General features: G+C 47.2%; 1 protein-coding gene across 7 annotated transcripts in view; it reads left to right on the plus strand.

The window, feature by feature from the left end:
- GTF2IRD1 (GTF2I repeat domain containing 1) overlaps positions 1-27,947 on the plus strand; it is a 1,520,245-nt gene that overhangs the window by 32,460 nt on the left and 1,459,838 nt on the right. For 5 of the 7 annotated variants that reach the window (XR_014520034.1, XM_083479619.1, XM_083479617.1 and 2 more), the window contains 2 exons: positions 23,113-23,241; positions 27,543-27,684. Coding sequence is in view for 6 of the 7 variants with exons in the window: in XM_083479619.1 (XP_083335745.1) it covers positions 23,119-23,241; positions 27,543-27,684 (265 nt within the window). In the remaining variant the exon portion in view is untranslated. Of the gene's footprint in view, positions 1-18,179; positions 18,279-19,991; positions 20,094-23,112; positions 23,242-27,542; positions 27,685-27,947 lie in introns of those variants that run through there. The other 2 variants (XM_083479616.1, XM_083479615.1) reach the window with 2 other exon arrangements.

Below are 27,947 nucleotides of genomic sequence, written 5' to 3' on the forward strand. Positions count from 1 at the left end.
TGATAATCGGAAATATTTATTAGTCAATATTCTCATGTCTGGTGCAGGGATGATAATATAAACCAAGGGGGAAATTGTTGCCTAAGAATCCCAATATTTCTCTTCGTTTTCCCTTCGTCTTGTTAACCGCCCTGCAATCTTCAGAGGTATATAAATTTAATTTTTTTAAAAAAAGAATAATAAATGAAACTTTAGACTCCTCCCCCTGTTGCCTAAGCTCCACCCACCCTGCACTGTTATGGCGGAGCGGGAGAGACTTGCAACAGGCTCCACCTACTCTGACAAGCGCATTGCACGTTCTGAATTTCATTCTGATCCTGATCCCAGGGACTGGGAAAGGAAGAGGCGAAGTTTCGCAGGGAGGGATCAGGTCTGACTGTTGGAAGATTGGGGACTTTTTCATGCAGCACGTTAACTATGGACCCCTCACTTTTGCAGGAGTGATAGCCACCAATTTGGCTGGCTTTAACAGAGAACTGGGTAAATTCAAGGAGGGTACAGCTTATCATGGTGGCTGGGATGTGTGCCTCCACAGTCAGAGGCAGTATCCTTCTGTATTCCAGTTGCTGGAAACCACAGGAGTGGGAGAGTCATGTTGCACTCAGGTCTTCGCTGTGAGCAAATGCTTGGCCACTGTGAGAACAGGATGCTGGGCTAATGGCCCAGTGTCCTGTCATGGACTGGTTGGATGCAGAGAGAGTGGTAGGAGGCACCAGCTGGGGAACCCCCAAGGGAAGAAGGCTCAGAGCACAGGGAGTGGTGATGGGACAACGATGAGGGGTTAGAGGGAGAAGACTGGGAGGAGGTGGTGTCTGAAGCTGAAAGGGGAACAGGGTTTAGTGAGCGGGAAGAGGCTGTGGCAGAGAGCAGTCCAGAATCAGAAGTAGAAGCGAAGGCTGGAGAGGAAGGGGACGAAGAGGCAGAGATGAAGCAGACTGCTGAAGAAGCCAGGGAGGCTCCCCTTCCTGCTGCGACCAGTTTCCCTCCCTCTGATGTGACAGAACCAGAAGAGGTATGAAGAGGGAGGAGCAAAGATAGACAAGCCAAAGAAGTCTCCAGTTGCAAGGAATGGACCTGAGGGAGGAGGCAAGACCTACTGGGAAGTGTTGCTGTGCTCACTAAGCCTGTTTGGTTTCTTTGGATAAAGAGTTAACTTTACTGATGCCTTGTGAGTTATTACTGACCTGCTCCCGAGTCCTGCCTTGACACTGCCTGATCCAGGAGGCTCTTCTTATGTTAAGAAATGAGCGGAGGGTTATGTGGGAGAAAAATTAGCTGTTCTAAAGGAAAGAACCCAACTTTGAGAAGGGACCATGGCTCAGTTGATAGAGCACCTGGCAGAGGGTCCCATATTTAATTCCCTGCAGCTTGAGTTGGGCTGAGAGAGATCCATGTCCAAACTCCTGGAGAGCTGCTGCCTGCCAGTGTAGGTAATACTGAGCTGGGTGAGCCAATGGCCTGACTCACTATAAAGAAGCTTATTCTGTTCCCTTGCTGCCATGCCCTGCCCATCTCTACCCGTTCCTGTTTTCTGTACTGCCACCTAAACCTACCACCCGCTTTTCAAGTTTTCCTTCAGAAGCTTGGGAGCTAAAACCTTGGCTTTAATTTGAAATGCTCAGGATGATTCTCTGGAGATTGCCCTTTGGATGTTGTAGGCGACATTACCAGGAGGCGATCGCAGGCCCGTAGATAATTCCTGGGGTCCTGCAAAATAAGTACACCGTGTATTTGCATTTCTAGCCCTTTTAAAGCCTCCTTCGGCAAGTTGAGAAGCTGCGCAAAGCTGCACTTAATGGGAAACTGCATCTGCAGAGGTTTGGTTCAAAGGACGTGCACGCCAGGGGGACTCCCATGGAAGCTTCCCTCAGCTCATAAAACGGGAGTGATGCAACTGTATTGGGTTAATGGGCCCAAGAGGCTGTTATGGTTTCAATGTGCAACAGGAGAGAGAGGTGGTTAAAAGCGGCTGGAAACACTCTATTTGTGTACAGTGGCACCTCGGGTTACATACGCTTCAGGTTACAGACTCCGCTAACCCAGAAATAGCACCTCAGGTTAAGAACTTTGCTTCAGGATGAGAACAGAAATCATGCTCCGGCGGCACGGCGGCAGCGGGAGGCCCCATTAGTGGTGCTTCAGGTTAAGAACAGTTTCAGATTAAGAATGGACCTCTGGAATGAATTAAGTACTTAACCTGAGGTACCACTGTAGTCCGAAATCCCAGAGAGCTTCTGCCAGCCAGTGTAGGCATTACTGAGCTGGATGGGTGCAGTGTCCTGACTCAGCACCAGGCAGTTTCCTATGCTCTGAGAGGGCTGAGGGAAAGCGAAATGGATCCCCCCCCCCAAAATGGTGGTCCCTTCTGTGGTCAGCTCTCCTCCTTCCATTTCAGTTCTTTTTTTTTTTTTTTTTATAAAATTTTTATTGGTTTTACAACGTTTTAAAAAGACAAACAAACAATGAAAATGACAAACAAACACGCATAGTTTCATACATATTTTCTTATAAACCTCTTTTCTTGGACTTCCCCATACCCCCCCTCTCTGCATCCCAATGTCCATACTTCAACTAGCAACTCCCAATTATTGCTTTCAAGTCTCTGTCAACTTAGTTCTTTTCTATCTTCTAACCATATATCCCTGTACCCCCTTGTTTCTGAAAACCACGACATTTTTAACATTCATTAAGTTTATAATAGTCCTTCAGATAACTTTTAAATTTTCTCCAGTCTTCTTCCACCGTCTCTTTTCGTTGGTCACGGATTCTGCCTGTCATCTCGGCCAATGTCATATAGTCCATCACTTTCATCTGCCATTCTTCCAGAGTGGGTAAATCTTGTGTCTTCCAATACTTTGCGATGAGTATTCTTGCCGCTGTTGTAGCATACATAAAAAAAGTTCTATCCTTCTTTGTCACCAATTGGCCGACAATGCCCAGAAGAAAGGCCTCTGGCTTTTTGGGAAAGGTACATTTAAGTACCTTTTTCATTTCATTATAGATCATTTCCCAGAAGGCCTTAATCTTCGGGCAAGTCCACCAAAGGTGATAAAAGGTACCTTCAGTCTCTTTACACTTCCAACATTTATTATCAGGCAAATGATAGATTTTTGCCAGCTTGACTGGGGTCATGTACCACCTGTATACCATTTTCATAATGTTTTCCTTTAAGGCATTACATGCCGTAAATTTAATACCGGTGTTCCATAACCATTCCCAGTCAGCTGACATGATGTTATGTCCAACATCCTGAGCCCACTTAATCATAGCAGATTTTACTGTTTCATCCTGTGTGTTCCATTTCAACAGCAAGTTATACATTCTAGATAAAATCTTAGTATTGGGTTCTAACAGTTCAGTTTCTAATTTTGATTTTTCCACCTGGAAACCAATTTTCCTGTCCTGTTTAAAAAATTCCATTATTTGACGATATTGAAACCAGTTTCCAACTTTATGCTTCAATTTCTCCTGACTTTGTAGTCTGAACTTGTCTCCATCCTGTTCTAAGATTTCCCAATACTTCGGCCATCCGGCCTCCGTATTGAGTCTCTTCACTGCTTTGGCCTCCACTGGTGACACCCATCTAGGGGTTTTATTTTCCAATAGATCTTTGTATCTTATCCAAACATTAATCAATGCTTTCCTAACAATGTGATTTTTAAAAGCGCTGTTTACTTTATCATACCAAAGATATGCATGCCAACCAAAAGCATTGTTAAAACCTTCCAGATCCAAGATATCAGTGTTCTCGAGGAGCATCCATTCTTTCAGCCAGCAGAAAGCTGCTGCCTCGTAGTACAATTTTAAGTCCGGCAGGGCAAAACCCCCTCTTTCTTTAGCATCTGTTAATATTTTGAATTTAATTCTGGGCTTTTTGCCCTGCCAGACAAATTTCGAAATATCTTTCTGCCACCTCTTGAAACATTCCATCTTGTCGAGAATCTGCAAGGTCTGAAACAGAAAAAGCATTCTAGGCAATACATTCATTTTAATCACAGCGATTCGGCCTAGCATTGACAGTTTCAAATTTGACCATATTTCTAGATCTTTTTTAATTTCTGACCAACATTTTTCATAATTGTCCTTGTACAAATTCAGATTTTTAGATGTTAAATAAACCCCTAGGTATTTCACCTTCTTTACCACAGTCAAACCTGTTTCCTCTTGAAATTTCTCCTTTTCCATATCTGTTAAGTTTTTCCCTAAAACTTTAGTTTTTTGCTTGTTCAACTTAAATCCAGCTACCTGGCCAAACTGTTGTATTATTTCTAAAACCTTTTTTGTACTAGTGTTTGGCTCTTGCAAAGTCAATACCAGGTCATCTGCGAACGCTCTTAACTTGTAATGTTTAGCTCCGACCTGCACACCTTTAACCTGCTGGTCATTTCTTATCATGTTCAGCAACACCTCCAGAACTGAAATAAAAAGTAATGGGGAAATCGGGCACCCCTGTCGTGTTCCTTTTTCTATCTTAAGTTCCTCCGTCATAACATTATTTACAATCAGTTTAGCTTTTTGTTCAGAATATATTGCAGCCATACCATTCTCAAAACCCTGGCCTACCCCCATCCCATGAAGATTCTTTCTCATAAAACTCCAAGAAATGTTGTCAAAGGCCTTCTCCGCGTCCACAAAAATCAGTACTGCTTTAGTGTTTATATTCACCTCTAGCTTTTCCAGAATGTCTATTACATTCCTTACATTGTCTGCCAGGTGTCTTTTGGGGAGAAAACCTGCTTGGTCCTTATGAATCTTCTCCATCAATACTCTTTTAAATCTTTTTGCCAAAATGTCTGCAAAAATTTTGTAATCCACATTGAGGAGTGATATTGGGCGGTAGTTCTTAAGTTGGGTCTTTTCAGTCTCTGACTTTGGTATGAGTGAAATATATGCCTCTTGCCACGATTCAGGGGCCCTTTTTCCCTCAAGGATCTCGTTGCACACTTCTCTTAGTGGTTGAGTTAGCCATTCCTTCAACGATTTGTAGTATCTGGAAGTCAATCCATCTGGTCCCGGAGATTTGCCCAATTGCATGTTCTGAATAGCAGCCTCTATCTCTTGTTCTGAGATTCTCTGGTTCAAGTCCATCTTACTTTGATGAGAGATTGTCAGGGAACTGCCATCAGAGCATCAGGTGGTGGAGGGACTCAGGCAGGATGAAAGAGACTCAACTGCTGAAGCAGGGACCAGCAGGGGGAGGAGTGGGTCTCTGAGGGAATGCGAGCAGGAGGGAGGGCTCAGGGAGGCTTCCAGCGAGAACAGTGGGGAGGTATCGGAGTCTCCCATAGGGAGACCCACACCTCGCAGGAAACTGTCACGCCGTGAGTCCAGGAGACGCGTTTCCGTTAAGGAACTTCTTTGCTGGAAACGCTTCCGCAGACAGCCACTGTCGGACTCTACTAGTGACTAGAGCAGACATGTCTGAGGAGCTCCGTCACACACGGAGGTTTGTGGGGTCGCACAAACTCTGAGGGAGCACGTTTTCACGCACAAGCAGCTAATCAAACCCTCACAGCAGTCCGACAGTCTTTGTACGCTGCCTGTGCAAGAGAAGGCATCATGAGCGAACCAACCGGAACCGGAGGAGCAGGGGCTGGAGCTGGTCCAAGCTTGGAAGATAGATACCGAGCGTTGGAGGTTCAACTGGCCCTGCAGACGGCGAGGTTGGAGGAGAGAAGGGCTCAGGATGCAGACAAGAAGGGGAAAGCCACGCAATTCCCCAGAAAGGTACCAGGATTGGTGCAGAAATTTGGGGGGGACCCCAAGGACTACCATGCTTTTAGGACAGAGATGCAATATGCCCTTAATGTGCAGTTCGATGAGTTCCCTGATGAGGAATCGCGAGTTGCTTTTGTAATTGGGCATCTTGAGAAAGGGGCTAGAGACTGGGTTCGACCCCTAATGGCAACGCACAATGACATACTAAAGGACACAATGAAGTTCTTTCGTGCAATGGATATCATGTTTTCCAGCGATATTGAGGAAGGGGTGGTGCGCAGACAGCTAATGGCTTGTAAGCAGGGAAGTCGATCTGTCCGTGAATATTGGACTGAGTTTACCATGCTGATTCACAGACTGAGTTGGGATTTATCGGCGGCACCCGTTCAAATGCTATTTGAAGAAGGTCTTTCTTCGGGGGTGAAAGACGAGCTGGCACGGAGCCCCAGGGCGGAGTCTATGGATCAGCTGACCAAATCTGCGCTGACCATAGGAGCGCGGCAGGAGGCAAGAGCCTTGGAGAGGCGGGAAGGGAGAGGGGAACGTTGGAAGGAGTTCCGCATTCCAGACATTCCTGAGCCAGCTTTCCCGCCGGCAGAGCCGATGGAAATCGGAACAGCGCGCGCGCGCGCATTTTCAAAAACCAGCGAGGGAGCTAAGAAGGAGGGAAAGGGCCCCCGGAAATGCTATCTCTGCCAACAGCCAGGCCACTTTGCCAGAGTCTGCCCCCAGAGGAAGGAATGGCAAGGGATGGTGGGAGCTGTTGAGGGGGGAGAAGAAGGGGGAGCGGAGCAGGTAAAAGCCAACGCCTGGTTGCCACAATTGGGGCACTGCAGCCAGGCCAAAGAGCAGTGAAAGTGCCCGTGCCAGAAGCTCCTCGACCTGCTCTAGTGATTGAAGTGTCGCTAGAGCTGCAGAATGGGCACCCCCTAAAAATAAAGGCGCTATTGGACTCAGGCAGCTCCTGCAATTTTATGAGCAAGGAGTTTGCTGCTGAACACCAGATACAGACCATCCCTTTAAGCAACCCCCTGCAGGTGACCACGATTGATGGCAGGGAGTTGTTGGGAGGAGGAGTCCGCTTGCAGACTGTCCCAATGATAATGAGGGTGGCAAGGCACACAGAACTGATAGCGTTTAATGTGGCCACCCTGGGAGGCGCTCCCATTATTTTGGGAATGAGCTGGCTAGCTCTACATGATCCGCTGGTTGGCTGGCATCAAAGAGTGGTGTCCTTTGGTTCAGCACATTGCCTAGAACACTGCAAAGGGGAGAAGGGTTCAGCAGGGGCCCAAGCCACCCTAGCAGGGACTGAAGTAATGGGGAAGGTGAAGGTACCACCACAGTATGCAGATCTCAGCGACGTGTTCAGCGAGAAGGAAGCTGACCAACTACCACCTCATAGACCCTTTGATTGTCAGATCAATTTACTCCCAGGAGCACAGCTTCCCGTGGGCAAGTTGTATGCCATGTCAGACAGGGAAATGCAGGAGTTGCGAGGGTTCATTGACAAGAACCTGAAGAGAGGCTTCATCAGAGAGTCCAAAGCAGCAGGGGGGAGCCCAGTGTTCTTTGTGGACAAAAAAAATGCGGACAAGCCGAGACTTGTATGTGATTTTAGGCGGCTGAATGCAGTGACTGAACCGGTGGCGTTCCCTATGCCCAGAATTGATGATATTTTGACCAGGGTGAGGAAGGGAAAGATTTTCACAAAGCTGGATCTAAGGGGGGCGTACAACCTGATACGCATAAGGAAAGGGGATGAATGGAAAACCACCATGTTTACCCCTTTGGGGGCGTTTGAATACCTCGTTATGCCATTTGGATTACAAGCAGGCTCCGCGTGTTTTCAATCTTTTATGAACCACGTGCTGGGCCCTTTGCTCTACAAGAATTGCGTTGCCTTTCTAGATGATGTGTTGGTGTATTCTGAGAATGAGGAGCAACATGTGAGAGACGTCAGAGAAGTGTTGAGCAGACTGCAAGCCAACAGGCTGTGGGTCAAACTGGAGAAGTGTCGGTTCCATACCAAGGAGGTGGAATTCCTGGGGTACCGCCTGTCAGACAAGGGATTGGCCATGGATCCCGGCAAGGTACAGGCAGTGCTGGAATGGAAAACACCCAAAACCAAGAAGGATGTGCAGAGGTTCCTAGGGTTTGGAAACTTTTATCGTAAGTTCATCCGCAACTTCGCCCATCTGACGGCGCCCATCACTGACTGTCTCAGCAGTAAAAAGAAGTTTGTATGGACGGCGGAGGCGGAGCGAGCGTTTGAGGAACTGAAAAGGGCCTTCGCCTCTGAAGAACAACTTCTGCATGTGGATTTACGAAAGAAGCTAAGGGTTGAAACAGACGCATCTGACAGAGCCATAGGGGCGGTGCTTCTTCTGCAGCCGGGGAAGGAGGAGTCAGAGTGGCGTCCGTGTGCCTTCTTCTCGCGGAAGCTGAACAAATCCGAGAGGAACTACACGGTGTACGACCGAGAACTGCTTGCTATTCATGAGGCGTTCCGGAGATGGAGGCATCTGCTAGTTGGTGCACAACATAAAGTGCAAGTGTGCACGGACCATAAAAATCTAGAGTACTGGAGAACGGCGCGAGTGCTCAACCAAAGGCAGTTGAGATGGGCCCAAGAGTTCTCCAAATTTAACTTTGAGATTTGTTATGTGCCAGGCCCAGAGAATGTTAGGGCGGACGCTCTCTCACGCAAACCTGAATATTTGGAGGGGGAGGGAGCACCCGAAGAAACCCATATCATTCCAGAGGACCGCTGGGTGTGTGGGGCGACTTTGGTGGGGCAAAGGGAATTGGTAGAGGGTACGGTGCAGGATGCATACGCCCAGGGGAAACTCAGGGATCTCAGAGGGGAGGAAGACAAATCCGGTGGTTTTGAGGAGAGAAATGGGGCATTGTATTATAAGGGAGCGTTATATATACCTGAAGGGGAATTGAGGGAGAAGGTACTCAAGCAGCTGCACGATAGCCCCACAGCAGGGCACTTTGGGCAACACAAAACCATGTGGCTGGTTACCAGGGAATTTTGGTGGCCCAAGGTCAGGGAAGATGTGCGGGAGTATGTGAGAGGGTGTGAACAATGCCAAAGAGCCAAGGGGGAGAGGCGGGCGCCGGCTGGTTTATTAGAACCACTGCCCACACCTGAGAGACCGTGGGAAGCAGTGGCAATAGATTTCATGACTGATCTGCCAAAGTCTAGAGGGAAAACAGCCATCATGGTTGTAGTAGACCTGTTAACTAAAATGGCCCACTTCATAGCCTGCTCACATGCGGTTACAGCAGAAGAAACCGCCAAATTGTTTGTAGAGAATGTGTTTAGGTTGCATGGCGCCCCCTTGAGGGTGGTTTCAGACCGAGGGAAACAATTTACTTCCAGGTTCTGGAGGAAGCTCATGAGCTTACTGCATGTAGAGGTTAATTTCTTGACGGCCCGTCATCCTGAAACCAACGGGCAGGCGGAAAGAGCGAATGGGGTTCTCCAACAATATTTGAGGTGTTATGTTAATGACAGAGAGAATGATTGGGTGGAGAAGTTGGCGTTGGCAGAATTTGCCTACAACAATGCAGAGAACGTGTCCACGGGGATGAGCCCCTTTTTGGCTAATCACGGGTGCCATCCCAGAGCCTTCCCAGGGGGGGAGGGGGAGAACTGGAGCGTTCCAGCTGCAGAACAGTTCGTGGAAGAAATGGAAGCGATCCATCGCCAGCTCCAACTCAATTTAAACAGGGCTAAGGAGGAATATAAGAGGCAGGCAGACAAAAACAGAAGGGAAGGTGAAAGCATCAGGGTGGGGGACCAGGTGTGGCTGTCAACCCAAGGGTTGCCATTCAAAGGAGGTTGTAAGAAATTAAGACCCAAAAGGCTGGGTCCGTTTGAAGTCATACAGCAGGTCAATCCAGTGGCTTTCAGGCTCCGGTTACCGAACCACATGAAGCTGCACCCAGTTTTTCACAGGTCGTTGCTGTCACCGTATAGAGGAGACAGTGAGGGGAGGGTCACTAGGGGACCAGCAATGGAGGAGAAGGAACACAGCTACCATGTAGCGGAGATCCTCGATTCCAGGTGGAAGGGAGATCAAGTAGAGTATTTGGTAATGTGGGAAGGGGAACCGGAGTCGGAAAACACCTGGGTTAGGGCAGAGGATGTCAATGACGAGGTTTTAATAGAGACTTTTCATCAGAGGTTCCCACGTAAACCTCAGCCGGTAGCGAGGTTCCGAAGGGAATACTTTGCCACCACCGACGAGGAAGAGGAGTTGGAGGGGTTCCCAGATTCTGAAGAGGAGGAGGATTCAGCTGGCCAGGACGACGATCGATGGAGAGAATTGTTCGAGACGTCAGAAGATGAGGAAGATTCGTTTCGGGGTTTTAGCCCTTCACCTCCCAGGGGGGAGGAATTGGGAGGGGGTGAGGGGGGCCCTGGAGGGGAGGTGGATGTCAGGGAACTGCCATCAGAGCATCAGGTGGTGGATGGACTCAGGCAGGATGAAAGAGACTCAACTGCTGAAGCAGGGACCAGCAGGGGGAGGAGTGGGTCTCTGAGGGAATGTGAGCAGGAGGGAGGGCTCAGGGAGGCTTCCAGCGAGAACAGTGGGGAGGTATCGGAGTCTCCCATAGGGAGACCCACACCTCGCAGGAAACTGTCACGCCGTGAGTCCAGGAGACGCGTTTCCGTTAAGGAACTTCTTTGCTGGAAACGCTTCCGCAGACAGCCACTGTCGGACTCTACTAGTGACTAGAGCAGACATGTCTGAGGAGCTCCGTCACACACGGAGGTTTGTGGGGTCGCACAAACTCTGAGGGAGCACGTTTTCACGCACAAGCAGCTAATCAAACCCTCACAGAGATGTTTTGTAATCCATATTTTCCCAGGAATTTGTCTATATCTTCTTCATTTTGGGGGCCTTGAGTGTAAAGCTTTTTGAAATAACTTACGAAGCAGTTTCTAATTTCATTAGGTTTAGATATATTCTTTCCATCCACCTCCAGGCTTGTAACTGTATTTAGTTTCTGCCTTTTCTTCAATTGCCATGCCAAGAGTTTGCCACATTTATTTGCTGATTCAAAAGTCTTTTGCTTCATTTGCTTTATCTTCCATTCAATCTCTTGGTTCATCAATTCCATATATTGTGTTTGATATAACTTGATCTCTCTTAAGATGTCCTGAGATTTTGGTTTTGTTCTTAATTTTCTCTCTCCTTCCTTTATCATTTCCAATAGCTTCTCTTTTTTCTCGTTTTGTTTTTTCCTCTTTATTGAATTTTGTTGAATCAAGAATCCTCTCATGACCGCTTTACTTGCATCCCAGATCACTCTTTTCTCCACGTCGGTCCTCATATTTATTTCGAAATAATCTTTTAAAGTCTTTTGGGCCTTCATAAGAATCTCCTTGTCCCGAAAGAGGGTGTCATTCATTCTCCATCTGAATTGACCAGTTGTTGTAAGTTTCATCTCCATCTTCACGGCGTTATGGTCGGAGCAAGTTTTTGGGCAGATTTCCACTTTCTTAATCTTTGGAGCCATTCCACTAGTAACCCAAATTTGATCAATTCTGGTCCAGGTCGTCATTGCTTGGGAGAAGAAGGTTCCCTCTCTCTCCAGAGGGTTCCTTGTTCTCCATATGTCTATCAAGTCCATATTTTCTGTCATTTCAAAAAAAGTCTTAGGGAGTCTCCCTTCTTTACTAACTGTTAGTCTTTGTGCCTTGTCCATGTTGGTGGAGACCACACCATTCATGTCTCCCATGATTATCATATTGTAATCCAAATAGTCAGAAAGAGTTTCATGAAGTCTCTTAAAGAAGTCAGATTTGCCTTCATTTGGCGCATAAATTCCAACCACTAAAAATTTTTCTCCTTGAATTTGTATTTCCACTGCCAGATATCTCCCTTGTTCATCCTTAAATATCATTTTTGGAGCCCATTTTTCCTTAACATATATTACAACTCCTCTCTTCTTGACTTTGTCTGATGAGATAAATTCTTGTCCTAGCCTTTTATTTATAAGTAGTCTCCTGTGGGCTCTAGTTATGTGAGTTTCTTGTAGACATATCAAGTCCAATTGTTCTCTATTCAGTATGTGAAATACTTGTCTTCTCCTCAAAGGCACATTGAGTCCATTACAATTCCAACTAAGGAATTGCAGAGCCATCTTGTTATTTTTCTAAGGCTCCTCCAACAGCTCCAAGTTGTTGCTCTTCTTCTGATGGTGGTGGTTTTTGTCCAGTCGAGAGATTCAGGATCTCCAGTGCTCTCCTCTGTTCTCCAAGTACGTCCACAATCCCCTTCTGTAGCTCCTCCTGATATCTTGCCAAAAATTTTTCTTTATCTTGAATTGTCTTTATTTTTACCTTCTTTAACTTGTAGTCAAATGACAGTCCTTGTGGGAACTCCCACCTGAAACGGATGGAATTTTTCTTTAGCAGAAGAGCTAAGTCCTTGTAGAAGTTTCTTAAATCCAAAATATGTTTTGGGATGTCTTTGAAGAACTGTGCAGCTGAATTTCCAATTTGCAAGGCCTTTTCAAAGTGTAGTCTTAATATTTTGTCTCTTTCCTCCTTGGATCTGAATGTGATCAAACAGTCTCTCGGGGTCTTTCTGTCTTGCTTTTTTCCCAATCTAAAAGCAGTCGTAATTTTGAATTCGTCTTCCTCAAGGTCCCAGCAATCCACAAACTCCCGTGTCAGATATTCCACAAGGTTGTCTCTTTCGTTCTCCGGGATCAGTCTTAATTTTAAGTTTCTCTCTTTCCTCTGTAAGTCCCACAAGGCCAAAGTTGAGTCATGCTCATAGACCTTCTTGGCAATCGGCTCTAATTTCTCCTGTGTCTCTCCCGCCGTAGCCTTGGCATCTTCCGCAATTTGACGCGTAGTGGCATTTTCCTCCACCAGTTTATTTATAGATTCTGTATTCTGGTTTAATCTTACTGAAATTTCTGCTAATTTTAGTGTGTTCTCTGAGGTCTGTTTTGTTAAAGACTCCAAAGTTTGGTTGATCTTAAGCAGCGCATCTGTCACAGCTTCCATAGAGACGGCTGTCCCTTTATCTTGTCCTGTTGTTCCTGCTGCTCCAGTTGTTGGGCCTGAAATTGATCCTCTTTTCTTTGCCTGTTGTTGCTGCAGCTGTTGTTGTTGCTGATGGTGCTTGGTCTTAGCTCTTGTGACTATCTCTTCTTGTGGGCCACTCATGTCAAGGTCACTTCCCACGGGAATTTTCTCCCTTGGAAAGTTCCACTGTCAAGCTGTGGCAAACTTTACTTTATCCTCTAGAGGGAGCAAATCAAAATGGCCATAGAACAATGTTCCAAATACAAAAAACAGGGGAGATTGTCCAGAATACAAAACAAGAGCTTAACACAGTCCAAATCAATATTGCTAGAAAGCTTGTAGCTTTAAGCTGCCACAGTTATCCAGTTTGTATTATTTCTTCTTATACTACAGAGTAGCCAGACACTGTGGGAACTTTGTATCAAGATATCACTCTACAGGGAAAAGTCAGTTCAGTGTGCTAAAAAAAAAAACGCAGACCGTTTCATGCTTTCAGATGGGTGAGACGGCAGAAATTTTTAACTTCCAATAGATCATGCAATTATTAGTCCAATTCACCTCCCCTCTGCCCTGCTAGCTAGAGGGGAGATCAAAGGTCCAAATGTCCGGTTTAGCTGATTAAAGAGCTGGTTTAAACGGATGCAAGTTTAGAGCTCCGTTGCTTTCACTTTCATGCAGTCGGGGGGAGGCAGACTTCCTTTGTTTAGATCTCCCCCGTTTTTAGTTCAAATTTTAAAGTTTAGAGGGTCCCAGTTATTTTTCAAGTCTTACTCACGGGAATTCAGTCCGAATTTTCTTTTCAGGAAGGAATCGGCGCTCTCCGCTAATGGCGACGCGGCTTCACTTCGCAGGCTGGGTAGCGACTCTCAGCACCGCGCTCGCTCCCGGTGTCGCTTTCACGGTACCGGGGGGCGCAAAGGTGCCCACCGAGTCTCCTTGTTCTCAGGCTTCAGCGCCTGGGATTTTAGGGGTCCCCCGCTTGCCGTAGCAGGTAAGACCCGAACTTGCGAAGCAGTCCTTCCCCGGAGCTCGGGGCTAGGACCGCCATTAAGCGCTGGCACCGACCGGAAGTCCTCCATTTCAGTTCTTGCCTTGCTGCCTTGTTCACCTGAAGAGTTGAAGCTATTGAGATGAGCACCAAATGGAGCAGAAAGGTTGGGCCAGAGCAAAGCTCTCTGTCACTGATGTTGACAAAGAGTTGGGCAGATCCAGCCTTCCCTGATCTAGCTCTCCATCCTGGATGTATAATTCCCATCCTCCCTGACTGTTCTGTCCTCACTGGGCACCTGAACAGCCAGCAGCAATGCCAATGTGGGCAGCAACCAAAGCAGCATTCAGGACTGGTCAGAGTCCAAGCAAGCAGAGTGCTCAGCAAAGGGTCAGGCGACACGCAAAGCCAGAGCTGTCCAAGTCAGGTTTGGCCCAAGCAAGAGATCCAGTAGCAGGGCAGGTGCCACAACCGAGAAGGCCCTCTGCCTGGTTCCCTGTAACCTCACTTCTCACAGGGAGAGAACTGCCAGAAGGCCCTCAGAGCTGGACCTCAGTGTCCGGGCTGAATGATGGGGGTGGAGACGCTCCTTCAGGTATACTGGGCCGAGGCCGTTTAGGGCTTTAAAGGTCAGCACCAACACTTTGAATTGTGCTCGGAAACCTACTGGGAGCCAATGTAGGTCTTTCAGGATCGTCAAGCTTTATAAAAATGTGAATTGAGCAGGTGCAAAGATGGCAATAGAATTAGGGTTGCCATACGGCCATAATTTTCCAGACATTGCCAGGATACAGCCATTGGAAACAGCGTCCGGGCGGGAATCGCTTAAATGTCCGGGAAAATCCAGACGTATGGCAACCCAAGTCGGAAGTGTAGATTTTGGTGAATTTCCTTTAAAATAGCTCAAAATCTTCTTTGTTTTTTTGAGATCTTGTAGAAAAAGCTCAACAACTTTTGTGTCCAGATTTTCACTTTTTGAAATTTGGCAACCCTAAACAGAATCCCAATTTTTTCAGACTTTTGGAGCTGATCAACACCCTTCTCTCCACTGCTTCTGAATTCATCAGGCATTGCCACACATCCTTTTGCATCCCAAGCTCCCGTCATAAGGACTAGAGACCTGCCGTTCTCAAAAGTAAATAAAAAGTGGCCATGGTAAAAGCTTGGACCTGGTGAAGCACTTGGAGACATTGCAAAACAAAGCTGAACTTTCTCCCAAGGAAGGCAAACGCTCCTCTTGTTGTGCTCCCCATGCCCCGAACGCACCCTCAACCTGCCCCCTCCTCCTCCTACTTCCATATGCTTCCTCTTCTCTCTCCCTTCCACTGGTTTCCCTGCAAATCTGTCCGCAACCGTCAAAAACCAGGTCACGTTGCTTTCTCTGCATTCCAGAATCTCTGCCTTTGGCTGTGAGCCACCAGAACAGGACAGTGGTGAAGGATTTTGCTCACCGGATCGGCAAAAATCCATTTGCTTCATGACGGCACCTTGCACAGTCTTCTCCAGAGTCAAGACCATTTGGCCTGCCCTGCCCAGTGCTGTTTCCACTGACTTGCAGCAAATCTTCAGGGTTTCAGGCAGAGAAAAGTGGTTCCCAGCTCCACCTAGAGAGCAAATTTCCAGGTTTTCAGGCAGGAGTCCTTCCCAAGCCTATCTGGAGAAGCCAAAGACTGAACCTGCATTCCTTTTTCTGCTCAGTGGCTACTAAGTCTGATGGCCTCAGAAGCAAGCCTTCCTCCTTTAGCTAGTCCTCGTCTTTTACTGAAACTCAGCCTAAGTAGGGTGAACGGTGCATTTTTTCTCTCCTGCTCTGCCTTATTTTATTATAGATTTATTGCATCTGTACCCCACCTTTTTCTCTAAGGAGCTCGAGGCGAATGTCAGTTGCTGGAAACCGCAGGAGGGGAGAACGTTACTGCTGTCAGGTCCTGCTTGCAGGGTTTTCCATAGGTTCATCTAGTTGGCAGCTGTGAGAACAGGACACTGGACTCAATGAGCCCCTGGCCTCATCCAGCAGGGTTGACTTATGTTCTCTACTGCTGAGCTGGAGCCTTCACTGCAGCCTACACCAGTGTGGTGTAGTGGTTAAGAGCAGTAGATTTGTAATCTGGTGAACTGGGTTCGCTTCCCCGCTTCTCCACATGCAGCTACTGGGTGACCTTGGGCTAGTCACACTTCTCTGAAGTCTCTCAGCCCCACTCACCTCACAGAGTGTTTGTTGTGGGGGAGGAAGGGAAAGGAGAATGTTAGCCGCTTTGAGACTCCTTCGGGTAGTGATAAAGCAGGGTATCAAATCCAAACTCTTCTTTTTCTTCACTACGGATGAAGTCTTAGTGCTGAGTCAGGCTGCTGAGTCTCTCTCTCTCTCTCTTGCAAAGATGAAAAAGCAAGCATGGTTCTTTGCATCTTCTTTTTTATATAGATAAATTTATTCATTTGGTTTTTCAGATTAAAATTTTACAGTCATATCCAACATGCAACATAGAAACAAGATTCCAGAGAATCTCCCGAACTTCCCTCCTCCCCTTTGTGGGTCCTATTGTTAATCATTTCCTCCTGCGTCTTTTATAATAATGCAAATCTTTTACCTCTCCATTGTGACCAAAATTCACCATTAAACTGCAAGTGTTATTCCAATCCTACTAACGATTTTAACTGTTTACAATGGTTTTTAAGATAAATTATAAATTTCCCCCGTGGTTCTTTGCATCTTCAGATTGGATAGGACAAGGTTATTTTTCTATCAAGCCTTGTATTTCCTATAATAAACTTAGCTCTTTCTTGTTCTACCTCTAGGATTCTCATACCCTCCAACATTTCTCTGATGAGAATAGGGATGTCCAATTCTAAGGTTGCCATAGGTCCTCTTTTTCTGGGACATGTACTCTTTATTCATGGGTAGAGTCATCATAGTGATCCATGGTTAAAAGCAGAAGTTGGCATATGTGTCCTCTTCTTTGCTCTTCAAAATATGGCAACTGTCAGGGAACTGCCATCGGAGCCAGAGGGAGAGGGAGGGCTCCAGAGGGATTCCGGAGAGCGTCCCGGGAGGGAGAGAAGCAGCACATCTTCTGGGGAAGGGAATCAGCGTAGCACCAGTGGAAAAGGGGGGCAGATGGAATCGGCGAGGTGGCTCCATGACTCTTCGCCGGAGACCAGCGAGGAGAGCACAGGTCCTCCGCTGCCCACACCCTCCCTGCGCAGAAGGCTTCCGCGCAGGGAGACTAGGCGTCAAAGAGCTTCTTTGCTGGAAGAAGTTCAAGAAACGCCCACTGACGGATTCTGCCAATGATTGAGACAGCCATGGGTGAATGGCTGTCCAGACAGAAAGGGTTCACCCAGGCAACCCACCCAGGTGTGGCGCCGATTTACGCACGAGCAACCCCTAGAACCATTACAGCAACTCTGTTAGACTATTCCATATTATTAATAATAATTTTATTGTTTAGACCCCGCCCCTCTGACTGGGTTGTCCCAGCCACTCTGGACAGCTTCCAACATATATAAAAACATAATAAAACATTAAACATTTTAAAAGTCCTTATGTAGGTCTGCCTTCAGATGTCTTTTAAAGGTTGCATAGTTACTTATCTCCTTGGCTCGGGGGTCACATAACTCTATACCCTCCAACATATATCTGATGATAATAGGGATGTCCTAAGGAAAAGCGGGACATTCCAGGTTTAAATCAGACACCAGGATGGCTTCTGTAAATCTGGGACTGTCCCTGGGATACTTGGAGGGTTTGGATTCTATGTCTAGATGGGCCTTTGTATGTTCCTTGTGAGTGCGGCAGTTTTGCTCAGAGTCAATATCTGCATCCAAGCTTGCTCTTAGCAATTGCTCATTAGAAGAAAATATTTAATTATGATATATATATTTAAGGCATTGGCCAACCCATTTAAAACGCCCCCCATCTCCTTCCTCATTTCTTTCCTCTGCCAGTCGTGTTTTGCATCCATCCTTACACGTTGGGGAGAAGAAGTTTGCTCCCAGACCCCCACAGAGCCTTGAGGAATCTTTTTGTCTGCTTAGCAAATTGAGTTAAACCGAGCTGGCTTCATTCTTATTCTCCAGACAGGCGCTCCCAGACTCAACAATTCCTCCTCCTCTCCTCCATTAGAGGCTTTCTGTCTCTGTTCCCCTGCCCACCCCCACAACTGTGAGTGATGGCCATCTTCATTGCCACTCCCTTTTAGCAGTGGCGTTTGCTCCCACAAGGACTACATTCGCATACGACACCACTTTAAGCCCTCACGGCTTCCCCCAAAGCATTCTGGGAGCTGTAGTTTGTTATGGGTGCTGAGAGTCGTTAGGAGACCCCTGTTCCCCTCACAGAGCTACAGTTCCTGGAGGTCCCTCTGTGAAGAGCGGTTGGTTGTTAGACCGCTCTGGGAATAGTAGCACTGTGACAGGGAACACACATCCATGGCGGGGGGGAAGAGTTGTTGCAAAACGAGAGCCAGTGTGGTGCAGTGGTCAGAGTGTCAGACTAGGACCTTGGAGGTAAAGGTAAAGGGACCCCTGACCATTAGGTCCACTTGTGGCCGACTCTGGGGTTGCGGCGCTCATCTCGCTTTATTGGCCGAGGGAGCCAGCATACAGCTTCCGGGTCATGTGGCCAGCATGACTAAGCCGCTTCTGGCGAACCAGAACAGCGCACGGAAATGCCGTTTACCTTCCCGCCGGAGCGGTACCTATTTATCTACTTGCACTTTGACATGCTTTCGAAATGCTAGGTTGGCAGGAGCAGGGACCGAGCAATAGGAGCTCACCCCGTTGCGGGGATTCAAACAGCCAACCTTCTGATCGGCAAGTCCTAGGCTCTGTGGTTTAACCCACAGCGCCACCCATGTCCCTTGGAGGACCAGAGTTCAAATCCCTGCTCAGCCATGAAGCTCACTGGGTGACCTTGGGCTAGTCACATTCTCTTACCCTAGCCTACCTCACAGAGCTGTTGAGGGGATAAAATGGGGATGGGGCAGAACTGTGTCTGGGGTATAAACACAACAAATAAATAAATAAATTTCACAGCAGTTGATGGAGCTTAGTAGCCCAAGGAGGTGGGGGCAGGGGGATGAAAAGGTTTTCGACAGTGACATCACGTCGATATCATTTGTGGAGTCCTGCATCTTCGCCCAGGGATGCTCGAAAGATTTTGTAAAGCAACACCAACCTGATTTGCAGTAATTTTTAAATTTGAATTTTTGTGTGGTTTTTATTGTATGTATGGTTGCTGTAAACCGCTCTGTTTATGTTTTTGTTTTTAAAAAAACAACCCCAATATGAGAAGTGGTATACAATTTTTTTAAAATTGGGATGCAGCTCTCCTGAGGTTTTAAAAACGGCTGAGATTCAGTTTTTGGCACCCCAAAAATATTTCTTAATGATAAAATGCGTTCAGAAATACGTACTCAGGGCCGTCTTTAGCAGATGCAGTGCCAGGGTGCAAATATCTGCCCAGAGCCCCCAAATTACCACGGGTAGTGTTGGGGTGGCTGTAGCTGCGCACTGCCAGCCATGGGGAGAGCAATCCCCGCAGAGGCTTGGGAGGGAAGCTGTACACCCGCCAGCCTTATGGTTGGTGGGGCGCAACTGGCGTGCGTGCAGGGAAAGGGGAGGCCGCCAGCAAAGCTGTGCAACTCCCCCACTTGCTGGGGTGCCCTGAGAGGCCGGCGCCCTGGCGCAACACACCACTAAGCCCTATGGGAAAGACGGCCCTGTACGTATTTTTAAGATGCATCTTTTTCAGAAAAAGAAATCACAAGTGGATAGGGAAGCAGATGGAATAGACTTATGAATGAACACACAGAAAACTGATATGGTCCGGAAATAGACTGACCCATCCACCCCTATTCTATTCTAGTCATTCCTCCCCTCTATTCCCCACCCCATCCTTCTGCTATTCTCTGTGTTGGAGGAATCCCTCCCCCTTATCGAGACGGAGCGTTTTGTAATAGCAGCCCTCCACCCACAACCTGCAGCGGTGTAACTGAGACACAGTCTTTTCTCACTGCCTCCCTGAGAGCCAGGCCAAGGAAACTACAGAAGCCTGTTTGTAGAAAGAAGATGAAGAAGTGAAGCAGGGTTTCGTTTTAAAAACAAAACAAAAAAAACCACCTAATGTTACTGCGCAAAAATCGTTTGCAGCAGGAGGCAGGTGTTTGGGATGTGAAACAGGAAGACGGTGAGGGGTGAGGAATAATAGGATCCAAGTGCATAACAGTTGTCAAAATCCAAATGTGTAGGTTAAGGGTTGCCAGACCCCCAAGTTTCCAGGTTTGCCTGTCCCTCTGCAGGTGGCAGGAGGAGGGCAGGAATCACCAGGTGAGCAAGAGTGGCGTTAAATGTATTTATTTTTTTATTATGAAGACTAAGAGCACAGCTTGCAAGCGACTGCAAATTACTGCATAGACTCTCCAGGTGGATTAGGGCAGTGATCCTGCCTTCCTCAGCTGCCTCCAACCCTTCTCCCAATTAACCTCCGTCTCCAGGAATAAGTGGTAGGAGGGAGCACAAAGGAAGAATCACCAGGGCCCACCCCATGACATCAGCGGGGCCATCACTAAGTTTCAGGTTTGGGCCCTGAAATTGCAGGATCTGGGATGCTCCTGAACAATGTTAGAAACTCAGATATATGAGCTAATCGCCAAACAGCACCTTCAACCTAGGTTACAGTTGCCACAACGGAATGTCTAGGCACCATTTTGTTTTTTACAATGAAATTAATATTAAATAAGTATATATATAAATAAATAATACACTGGTTTATATTTCAAAGGGGGGAAAATATCCACGTGGTTTAAAACACATTAACACATCCAATAAAACAACCCAGAATAAAACAAATTCAAGCTTCAAGGAAAACATTTCAGATCCTTCTCTAAGTGACATTTTGCTTTCCCCATACCGTGAAACCTCAGAAACTGAACGCCTGTAGAATCAAATGTTTCGACTCCTGAACGATTGAAAACCAGAAGTGATTGTTCTGGTTTTCGAATGATTTTCAGAAGCCGAATGTCCGGCATGTCTTCCAATTGGCTGCAGGACGCTCCTGCAGCCAATCGGAAGCTGCACCTTGGAAGTCAAACGTTTTGGAAGTTGAATTGACTTCCAGAACGGATTCTGTTTGACTTCCAAGGTACATCTGTATTTATTTAGCTACCTACTTAATTTATAGAGCTGCCCCATAGCAGAAGTACTCTAGGAAGCCATGTGGTGTAGTGGTTAGAGTGTCAGACTAGGACCTGGGGGAGCCGGGTTCAAATCCCCACTCAGTCCTGAAGCTCACTGGGTGATCTTGGGCCAGTCAGCCTCTGAACCTCCCTCACAGGGTCGTTGTAGGGATTAACTGAGGAGGTGTGGGGGTGAACCGTGTACTCCTTGGAGAAAAAGGTGGGAGATACAGTGGTACCTCAGGTTACATACACTTCAGGTTACATACGCTTCAGGTTACAGACTCCGCTAACCCAGAAATAGTGCTTCAGGATAAGAACAGAAATCGTGCTCCGGCGGCAGCAGGAGGCCCATTAGCTAAAGTGGTGCTTCAGGTTAAGAACAGTTTCAGGTTAAGTACGGACCTCCGGAACGAATTAAGTACTTAACCTGAGGTACCACTGTAAAGGCATTAAATAAACTCTCCTGGTTGCCTGCTGAAAAATGCTGGAGGGACAAGCTAGACGGAGTTGCTCGTCGCCAGAGTGGCACCCAGAGATCTCCATGGGGTCGCAATTGGACCTGTGCCAGTTGCAAAACGCCCGTGGCACATGTGGAATTTCTAACGCTGCTCCTGGCCTGGCAGCCCTTTGTTGTTGTTTAGTCATTTAGTCGTGTCCGACTCTTCGTGACCCCATGGACTAGAGCACGCCAGGCACTCCTGTCTTCCACTGCCTCCCGCAGTTTGGTCAGACTCATGTTTGTAGCTTCAAGAACACTGTCCAACCATCTCGTCCTCTGTCGTCCCCTTCTCCTTGTGCCCTCCATCTTTCCCAACATCAGGGTCTTTTCCAGGGAGTCTTCTCTTCTCATGAGGTGGCCAAAGTATTGGAGCCTCAGCTTCAGGATCTGTCCTTCCAGTGAGCACGCAGGGCTGATTTCCTTGAGAATGGATAGGTTTGGCAGCCCTTACGTAGGAGCATTCTGTGAACAGAAGGGTTCCCCATCAAACATGAGAAGGTACCGTCTCTTCTATACCCATGTCTTTAGGAAGCTTCTCGGCAGGGCATTCCGCAACCGGGGAATGTTGTAAATGGGGCTGCGTTTAAAAACGACTTGGAAACTGCAGTTTGATTCAAAACACAACCGCAAGCCCGTTAGCAAGGACTTGGCCTTTCACTCCTATAACTGCAGTGCTTATAACCAGATCCCAGTCGGTTTCTGGGCTCAGTGTAAAATACTGGTATTCACCTATAGAGCCTTAAACAGCTTAGGAGCTAAACGATTGTGTCTTTAGATGACCTCGAGGCCATATTTAGATGCCCTGCTCTGAGTGCTCCCACCATGTGACGGAGAGGGTCTTATTGCTGGTGTCTCCATTGTTATGGAATAGCTGCCCCAGAGAGGCTCACCTGGAACGTTCCTTAGGATCCTTTCAGTACCACACAAAGATAATTTTATTGGACCAGACATTTGAACAAGCCTGTGCTTTGAAACAAGTTCTAGGCTTCTGCTTTTTAAAGAAACCTGATTCTCTAGTGTATTTTTGAGCTGAATTGCCATGCGTCTTTATTCTGTTTCCATTGTGTCAGGGAACTGACATCAGAGCAACAGGAGAAGGAGAGGCTCTCCGATTCTGCAGGGGAAGGTACCAGCCCAAGGGGGAGACGTAGCTTGATAGAGGGGGAAGGAAATCAGCGTAACACCAAGGATCCAGGAGAGCAAATGGCAGAGGAGGTGGAAGGGCTCCGGGATTCTTCCTTGGAAGTCAGTGAGGAGAGCACTGGTCCTCCACTACCCACGCCCTCCCTGCGCAGGAGACTCCCACGCAATGAGAGGCGGAGACGATTGGGTGTCAAACAGCTTTTATGCTGGCAAAGGTTTAAGAAACGCCCACAGACAGATTCTGCTAGCGACTGAGGCAGCCACGCTGAGATGGGCTGTGCAGTCAGAACGGTTTAAACTACGCAACCAAGCTTCCAAAAGGGAAGGTTTACGCACGAGCAACTCCCAACCATTACACATTGGAAGAAGAGTTTTATCTTGTTCTTCTTCTTCAAATAGATTTTCTTGCTGTAATTGCTGTATTTTTAAAATATGGGATGGAGTGTCTTACAAATTTTATTGAGGGGCGGCCATATAAATATAAATAAATAATAATAACGGAGATCTCGTTCTTGTTGGTTTCCAGGTGGCTATGGCACTGCTGGGGAAGCTGTCTGAGGGGCTTCCAAACAACTCCAGGTCTGACCAGTGGCACTTAGTCTTCTCTCAAAAAGATGAAGTCATCACCAGCTTAGTATCTGCCTTAGATTCTATGGTAAGCTTCTTCCTCTGCCTCTTCTCTGCACCAAACCGTATGACGTTAAAAAACATTAAAGTGTGGATTCCTTGTGAAGGGGCTAGCAGAGATCTAGGTGAGGGCCAAACCATGCATCATATGCAAACTTTAATGTGGTGGGAAGGTGTGTATGTGCTCAAGACAAGACTTACGGAAGTCCCCTCTGGTATCTTGCTTCCTGTGGCGTCGCTGCTCTGCTGCTTTTGCGATGGTCACTGACCCCACAGAGCAGGCACCCTCAAACGTTTTGGAACTACAACTCCCATCATCCTTAGCTAACAGGACCAGTGGTCAGGGATGATGGGCATTGTAGTCCCAAAACATCTGGAGGGCCAAGTTTGGGGGTGCCTGCCACAGAGTGACGTGATGCTAGAACTCAGCGACAAGTTGTAACATGCAGGACGGATTAAAAAAAACAAACTTCTTCACACTAGCCCAGGGGTCTGCAACCTTTAAGACAAAAAGAGCCACTTGGACCCGTTTCCGAAGAAAAAACAACAACTGGGAGCCGCAAAACCATTGCGACATTTAAAACAAATATATCTCTGGAGCCACGATCTGACAGCGGGCGGGAAGGTGACGTCGGGATGGTGCGTGACTAACGCACGCACCGCCCCCATGCAACGTCACAGCCAGTACAGCGCCCGCCACAGTGAGGAGTGTCGGGGTGCACAATGTGCCTCCTCCCCTCGCTAGTATCCGCCCCGGAGCCGCAGCAAAGATGTAAAAGAGCCACATGCGGCTCCGGAGCCGCAGGTTGCAGACCCCTGCACTAGCCCATAGTTAGACTGGTGATTGTTCTTCTTTTAAAGCACCCGAGTTGGTGCCAAACAAATTCTTGGAGGAGGCAGCCAGGGGCTTTTTGGCTATGGTTACAGGGCTATGGTTACAGTGGTGCCTGCCCTGTGGAACGCCGTCCCTTCAGATGTGAAAGAAATAAGCAGCTATCTCATTTTTAAAAGACATCTGAAGGCAGCCCTGTTTAGGGAAGTTTTTAATATTTAATGCTGTACAGTGGTACCTTGGGTTACATACGCTTCAAGTTACATACGCTTCAGGTTACAGACTCCGCTAACCCAGAAATAGTGCTTCAGGTTAAGAACTTTGCTTCAGGATGAGAACAGAAATCGTGCTCCGGTGGCGCGGCAGCAGCAGGAGGCCCCATTAGCTAAAGTGGTGCTTCAGGTTAAGAACAGTTTCAGGTTAAGTACGGACCTCCGGAACGACTTATGTACTTAACCTGAGGTACCACTGTATTGTTTTTAACACTCGATTGGGAGCTGCCCAGAGTGGCTGGAGAAACTCAGCCAGATGGGCGGGGTATAAATAATAAATTATTATTATTATTATTCCGTGGACAGAGGCAATGATGCTTCTGAATACCAGTTGATGGAAACTGCAGGCGGGGAGAGGGTCATGTGTTCAAATCCTGCTTTCGGGTTTCCCACAGGCATCTGGTTGGCCTCAGTGAGAAGAGGCTGCTGGACTAGATGGGCCATTGTCCTGACCCAACAGGCTCGTATTAGGTTTTTATGACACACTAAAAATGCCCATTTCAGTGCACAATGATAATAAGATTCTAATACATAAAGAAAGTCGAATTGAGGTGGAGGGAAGTCACACAGATGTACCCTTATGTTCATTTCTTTTTTATTATTCCACTTTTTCTGTATATTTTCATTTTTAAGTTTGGTTAACATATACTTAGGACGAGGACGCGGGTGGCGCTGTGGGTTAAACCACAGAGCCTAGGACTTGCCGATCAGAACGTCGGTGGTTCGAATCCCCGTGACAGGGTGAGCTCCCGTTGCTCGGTCGCTGCTCCTGCCAACCTAGCAGTTTGAAAGCATGTCAAAGTGCAAGTAGATAAATAGGTACCACTCTGGCGGGATGGTAAACGGCGTTTCCGTGCGCTGCTCTGGTTCGCCAGAAGTGGCTTAGTCATGCTGGCCACCTGACCCGGAAGCTGTACACCGGCTCCCTCGGCCAGTAAAGCGAGATGAGCGCCGGAACCCCAGAGTCGGCCACGACTGGACCTAATGGTCAGGGCTCCCTTTAGCTTTACCTTTAACATATACTTATGTATAAGATAGTTTAAGAGTTGTGAAATTGTTTATTTTTTCTTTTCTTCTTTTTCATGACTAATTTAAAAAAAAATTTATTTTTTAAATGCCCATTTCCTCTTGCCCACTATTTGCTGAGCTGCTGTGATGTGACTGAGGGGGAAGAATCAGTCCTGGAATGTTTCCTAGGGACAGGAAAGAAGACTATGAGCTGTGCTTGGGAACATGTCAGAGAGTGGACACTGCACTCCTGTTGCCTTGTGCTGATATTACGGACAAACAGCTTCAGGGATTTGGGCTCTGAAGTGAAAATCGCTTCCTCGCATCCACAGGCAGAAGGGTTTTGAAGTCAGAATCTTTAAGAACACATATTGAGGTTTCTATTAACCTTTATGCTGGAATCTGCTGTTTGATCGTCCCTTGTGTGTTGCAAACTCCTGTGTGAGGTTTTCCACAACAAGACAGTGATGGCTTTTATCTCTGTGACAAAAGAAAATAATTTGCATGAATTTCTGCAAAAAAAGAAGTAAGTCTTCTCCCCCTCTCTGCTTTTTGATGGCTTAAAAAAAACGAATCCCATGATGAATCTTACATAATTTTCTTTCCCCCTTATAAAAGATGTGTGCGCCTGGCTACATCTCTGCATCAAAAGTGATCTTATTTTAACTACGAAAGAGATCAGACAGGGAACAGTTTGTGTGTGTTTGTGTATTCGCACACACATATTTTCAAAATGCTATAAATAAAAAGAGAAGCTCTTTAAATAAAAGCCCTGTTCAGGGGGACACATTTAGACTACACATGCTTGAAACCGATTAAGCTGAAATGGATTCCCCATACACTGTTCTCACCCCTGAAACTGTAGCTGCGTGAGAATTCTGTGATGGATTCGTAGGTTTGTAAGTCACGTGGGGCAGAGACCTCTTCCGTTGTGCTTCGTAATGCACATAAAAACTTATGTGTGTGTACATGCTTAAATGGGACGCGGGTGGCGCTGTGGGTAAAACCTCAGCGCCTAGGACTTGCCGATTGTATGGTCGGTGGTTCGAATCCCCGCGGCGGGGTGAGCTCCCGTCTTTCGGTCCCAGCTCCTGCCCACCTAGCAGTTCGAAAGCACTTTTAAGTGCAAGTAGATAAATAGGTACCGCTTTATAGCGGGAAGGTAAACGGCGTTTCCGTGTGCTGCGCTGGTGCAGGCTCGCCAGAGCAGCTTCGTCATGCTGGCCACGTGACCCGGAAGTGTCTCCGGACAGCGCTGGCTCCCGGCCTCTTAAGCGAGATGGGCGCACAACCCTAGAGTCGGTCACGACTGGCCCGTACGGGCAGGGGTACCTTTACCTTTACATGCTTAAAATTTATACGCCATTTGGTTGTAAAAAACCCCCCAAACAAACTCAAAGTGGTTTACAAATAAGATAAAACAATGAAATTATTGATGAAAACAATTAACAACGGTTGAAAACATTAAAAAAATTAAAGCCAGCAATAGACTAAAAACAGACTGAAGCATGCAACAATGGTCCATCAACAGTCTACATATCTGGGCAGGCTTGCCTAGGAGAAAATGCTTTTCGTGGGTGCCGAAAAGAGTACAGTAAAGGCATCTGCCCTCAAGAGGCAGGGAGTTCCATAGTGTAGGTGGTGCCACTCTAAAAGATTGAGTTCTTGCAAACGCAGAATGGGTATTATGGGGCATTTGTAACGGTTCCGGTTTTGCAGATCGAAGCAGTTGAGTGGGTCTGTATTGGGTAAGGTGATCTTGCAGGCAAACTGGTTCCAAATTGCTCAGCATTTTATATACTAATAGTAAACTTTGAACTTGACTTGCTAGCAAATTGGGGAACAGTGTGGGTCTGTGCGCAGCAGAGTTATATGCTGACAGGACCACGCTCCCGTCAGCAATCGCGCTGCAGCATTCTGCACCAACCGCTACTTCCAGAAACTAATTGGCAGCTGCACTCAGGCCAGAATTGGTGTTAGGTCATACCTGCAACCAGTAAATCTCCTGCGTAGAATGCTTTTGCAGCAGTCTAGAAGAAGATTTCCTGGTACTGGTATGGCAATCTCTTAAAATATTCTCACATGCTGTTTTATTACACTCACATTGCTAAGCCACCTCGGAGGTCCCCTTGTGTCAGAAAGACAAGACAGAAACATGTAGACTAAATCATGATTAAATTCAAACCACCCTGGTTCTCTCTTCTCTTTCTTTCCCAGTGTTCAGCACTTTCTAAACTCAACGCTGAGGTTGCCTGTATCGCGGTTCACGATGAAAACACCTTTGTCGTCGGGACGGAAAAAGGGAGGATCTTCATGAACACGAGGAAGGAGGTCCAAGCGGATTTCAAGAAGTTCTGCAGTAAGTATTGGGTTGTCCTGGCAAGGATGGGGCGAGGTCAGATCCTGCTGCCTGCACACCTTAAGCTTGGGTAAAACTGGAAAGGATGGTTGCAGAGCCATATTTCCCTCAGCCTTGGGCCTGCCCCAATCTTGTAGAATTGAGGGTTGAGGTTGAATCCTGACAAGACAGAAGTACTGTTCTTGGGGGACAGGGAGCGGGCTGGTGTAGAGGACTCCCTGGTCCTGAATGGGGTAACTGTGCCCCTGAAGGACCAGAAGTGC

This window comes from Podarcis liolepis (genome assembly GCF_965112155.1).
Source record: "Podarcis liolepis genome assembly, chromosome: 16".
NCBI classification, from domain to species: domain Eukaryota; kingdom Metazoa; phylum Chordata; class Lepidosauria; order Squamata; family Lacertidae; genus Podarcis; species Podarcis liolepis.